The 4035-nt window shown below is 39.1% G+C and overlaps 1 protein-coding gene across 1 annotated transcript; it reads right to left on the bottom strand.

Annotated features, from left to right (window-relative positions):
- Positions 1 to 2964: 2964 nt before the first annotated feature.
- On the bottom strand, positions 2965 to 3719 carry LOC123270104. Its single transcript, XM_044736040.1, has 2 exons — positions 3221 to 3719; positions 2965 to 3119 (listed from the first exon to the last, which is right to left on the bottom strand). Exons 1-2 carry the CDS (start codon positions 3717 to 3719, stop codon positions 2965 to 2967), a joined length of 654 nt encoding a protein of 217 aa, XP_044591975.1.
- Between the last annotated feature and the right edge of the window lie 316 nt (positions 3720 to 4035).

The following is a 4035-nucleotide window of genomic DNA, read 5'->3' as shown; positions in this document are numbered from 1 at the left end:
TAGGTATAATAGGAATCCGTGGTATGAGTATATTTTCACCTCTGAACTTGCCATTTAAAATCCTGGCTTCGATCACGTTTTTCATTAATTTTTGAATGACTAATCTCGTACCGTTGTACAGCCGGGGCGTGTTCAAATTACAAAGCAAGATAATTGGAGATCCAACCTTCAATTGTAAATTATGCGGTGGCATGCCTGGCAAATCCAGTGAGTTCAAAAACTCTGTGGGAAAATTTACTGCTTCGCTGTCGTCGCAAACTGTATCAATAGATTTATATGATACCAAGTTCCCTGGCAACAACATTTGTATCTTAAGATTTAAATTATCAACGTCTACATTTTTTGCCGCTAAAATCGCTCTTTCTGCAAGCCACTCATGATTTATGGACTGTGTGTGTACATCGGGAAATATTTGTTCAATGAGAGTATCTTGCGAATCAGCGATTGTGCAGAAATCAGTCGGTAATTTTACGTATCCAGTTTCATTCATAGCAACTTTTCTATCACCGATATCTAAGAGTTGTTTTGAAAATGTTTCAGCGGATGGATCTTGAAGCATTTGAACGCGCATATTTAATTTTAGTTGTAATTTTCCAACATTATGCCACAATGGAAATAATTTTAAGCAAGCGTTGATCTCATCAGCGTATGTTGAACGTGGAATGACTGGAAGTGTTTGTCTGAAATCACCTGAAAGGACCAACAGAGTACCGCCAAATAGTTTGTCACTGTTTTTAATATCTTTCAATGTCCTGTTCAACGCCTCAAGTGAATGTTTATATGCTATAGTACATTCATCCCAAATAATAATTTTACACCGTTTCAGCACAGTGGCCATGGACGATTGTTTCTTAATGTTGCATACTGCGTCAGGGTTATTCTGAATATTTAGTGGCAGCTTAAATACTGAATGAGCTGTTCTACCTCCATCCAATAAAGTTGCTGCAATGCCCGATGATGCAACGGCCAATGTGATGCCATTATTTGATCGTATTTCAGCAAGAATTAGCGAAATAACGAATGTTTTGCCAGTTCCACCCGGTGCATCCAAAAAGAAGAACTTACCTTGTCAAGCTGAAACTGCGAGCATAATGCGATCATAAATGGTTCTTTGTTCCTCATTCATTAGTGGGACATTGCGGGCAACAATCGCTGCCATTTCTACAGTACTGTACTGCAGTTCACGATTCATTTCAGTATTCATTAAATCAGATGCAGTTCGATTTGGCGAATTCATACCGAAATTACTAAATGGTAAGTTGGCAATGACAATGCAAAGATCCTCAATAGCAATCAATGCTTCATTGTACATTTCGTCGCTGAATGTTATGGTTAGATCGTGGCACCGTATACGATGTTGATGCAATATATCATCAGTCATTGAATCTTTGTGATTTTTCCATAATATCTGTGCTCGGGCTGGGAAACATGTAGTCAACACTATAGCGAATATTAGACGAATTTGTATTGCTGCACAGTTCAATGCAGCTTCAGCAAGCATGCATTCCCACTGGTTGTCGTCTTCCAGCAAGCCGAGTGCAAGGCATGCATCTTTATACGTTGGATATTGTTGCCCATTCACTTTACGTATATCTTGAAATGATAATGAGCCAGTAACATTAACCAACAACAGTTGAAGATAAAAGCACTCCGTGTGTCTTGGATTGACTGTAAATAATCGCCCCAAGGCGTTTGATTTAAATAAATTGAGACATGCAGCAACTGGTGAGCCTTGCTTGCGGGGCATCCATGTTTTTGTTTGAGTCCATGTGAAATAGCGTGGTACTTGTGAATAGAGTAATGTTCGTGCAAAGGCACCAAAATCATCCACACGATTACACAATTCAAAAAATGCAGTGAGTGTTGTTTTAGGTGGATTTATTGCACGATCAATCGCTGTCTCGTTCGTGAAAAATACACGCTGACCGTTTTCAAGATGGATGGCTAACTGAACAACTGCTGGATCCTGTTTATGAATTGGAAAACCAAAGATACGCCAAGCAGCTTCATTGTAGCTGATGTACCGACCAATTTGGTAGAGCGTTATTTCATCGTTTTTATTCACTGGAAGAGCATTCACATTAGTATTTTCCACTCTAAACACAGCCATATTACTGCCTTTATGGACATACTTGCGAATGTATTTGATGCTCTTCACAGAACTGCAGAACTCAACACTAATATGAGCATTATATGTCTTGCTCAGTAGAGGCGAATATGGCACCACCCAACGATTGTCAATATCAATGTCTGTGTTGATGATATTGTTAATAAATGATTTCCGCCATTTTCAGGATTTCTTCGACGATATATTGGGTATCCGTCGACATTTTTGACCGTATCATTGGTTAAATCTTTAGGGAAATTTTTAGTACATTTTTCATCAGCCATGCAAGGCGATGAACTATTAAGAGTACCACATGGACCATGAATCATGTTTGTTGTAACAATATCAAACAGCAGTTGGTCAGTGGATGGATCTGGAATTTCCGCAGAAATGATACTATCGATTTCTTCAGGACGGATTTTGACGATGAACCAAACCAAAATGTGTGCATGAGGTAATCCTCGCTTTTGCCACTCAACCGAATACATCCAGCGACGTGTGGGACCAAATACATGTGATTTAGTAATGAAACTTATTAAAGACTTCAACTTTTGTCTGAACACACATGCTGTAATGTCATGGCGATGTATTGCATTTTGGCCAGGCAGTAGCAAAGATGTAATCTCTGGCCATTTTGGATTACATGTGAACGTGATAAATAAACATGGTCGTCCATATTCGTGCACGAAAGTCAGAGCATCCTGTATATATTCTTGCATATGACGTGGACTGCCTACGTACGATGATGGTAAAATGACATGGTTACCAATTTCGGCGACGTCGGCGTTGTTGTTGATAGCGTCTCGCAAATGAATGTACTCTTCCGCGCGCAGCTTTTGTTGATTATATCGTAAGTATCATAGTCGTTCGCTCTCAATTTTCGCGTACATGTCGACCATGAATTGTTGACAAAGCTCACGACATCGTAAAATGACGTTGTCCAGGCCACGTCTAATCATTAATCGGTACGCATAATAATCCTTTGAGCTAACGTTTTTGTTTGTTTCAGCTCCTGTAATATTTGTTCATAAAAATTAATTTAAATTTATTACGTTCAATAATTTAATTGTTTTGTTAAATGATTAATGATCAAATTAATAATCAATGAAGTACCTGATACGGGATCTCGTTGTTTTATGTTTATGCAATATCCGTCTTGTCCCTTCCAGAATATTAGCGGATATTGGAGAGCGTCATATGAACGATGTGTGTCAGCAATGATCTGAAGATTATTATTTCTTCTACGAATCACAATTTCTCGTGCAGCTGTACAATCGCCAACCATGATTCCAGCAACATCATCAACAACGGGTGCATTGAATCTACGAATATGCTCTCCAGCTAGTGTTTTATCAGGATTAATGGAGTTAGCGTGATTATCGCTTTGTAATTGGTGCATATGTGATTTGAATATTTTCAACAACTCGTTGTGCTCGTTCAAAAGAGCATCTAGCTCGCTGACGATGCGCCTGGCATAAAGTGAATCAAGGTTATTATAATCACAACGTGCATTCACGCGATTGGCAAGTGCGCTTTCGGAATCCTCGCCGCCCATAAAGTAGATTTGTAAGAATTTATGTGGTTCGTTTGGCATTGGCAGCAGTGAGCCCATTTTATGATAAACTTGGCCTCTGATTTTGAATGTAGAATTGAATTGTTGACCATTTGCATTAGTATTTCGAACTATTTCTGTTGCTCCGAACGATGTCATTTGAAAGCATGAATTGAATCTTCAAATTGACTTCAGGAACACGTTAGAATGGATCCGTGCCGATAAGTAAGCCGTTCAATGGTTCAGGTGGTGTTTCAATTTCAGGTAGTTGCACTTTTCCTGACGCGCAACACATCCCAGCTGGCTCATTTTTAAATTTCAGAGCATGACAATGCGTACATTCCTTGTCCATAGCACCAATTACCACTTTTGAATG

This window comes from Cotesia glomerata, linkage group LG8 (assembly GCF_020080835.1).
Source record: "Cotesia glomerata isolate CgM1 linkage group LG8, MPM_Cglom_v2.3, whole genome shotgun sequence".
Taxonomy (NCBI): domain Eukaryota; kingdom Metazoa; phylum Arthropoda; class Insecta; order Hymenoptera; family Braconidae; genus Cotesia; species Cotesia glomerata.
Note: the sequence above shows the minus strand (reverse complement) of the source record. Positions and strands in the feature narration are given on the sequence as shown.

Excerpts from the sequence above, each read along its gene's own strand:
- LOC123270104 (XM_044736040.1), bottom strand. The coding sequence starts at position 3,719 with ATGGGCTCACTGCTGCCAATGCCAAACGAACCACATAAATTCTTACAA. Across the intron at positions 3,120-3,220 it reads ACAACGAGATCCCGTATCAG|GAGCTGAAACAAACAAAAAC; the intron begins GTACTTCATTGA and ends CAAATATTACAG.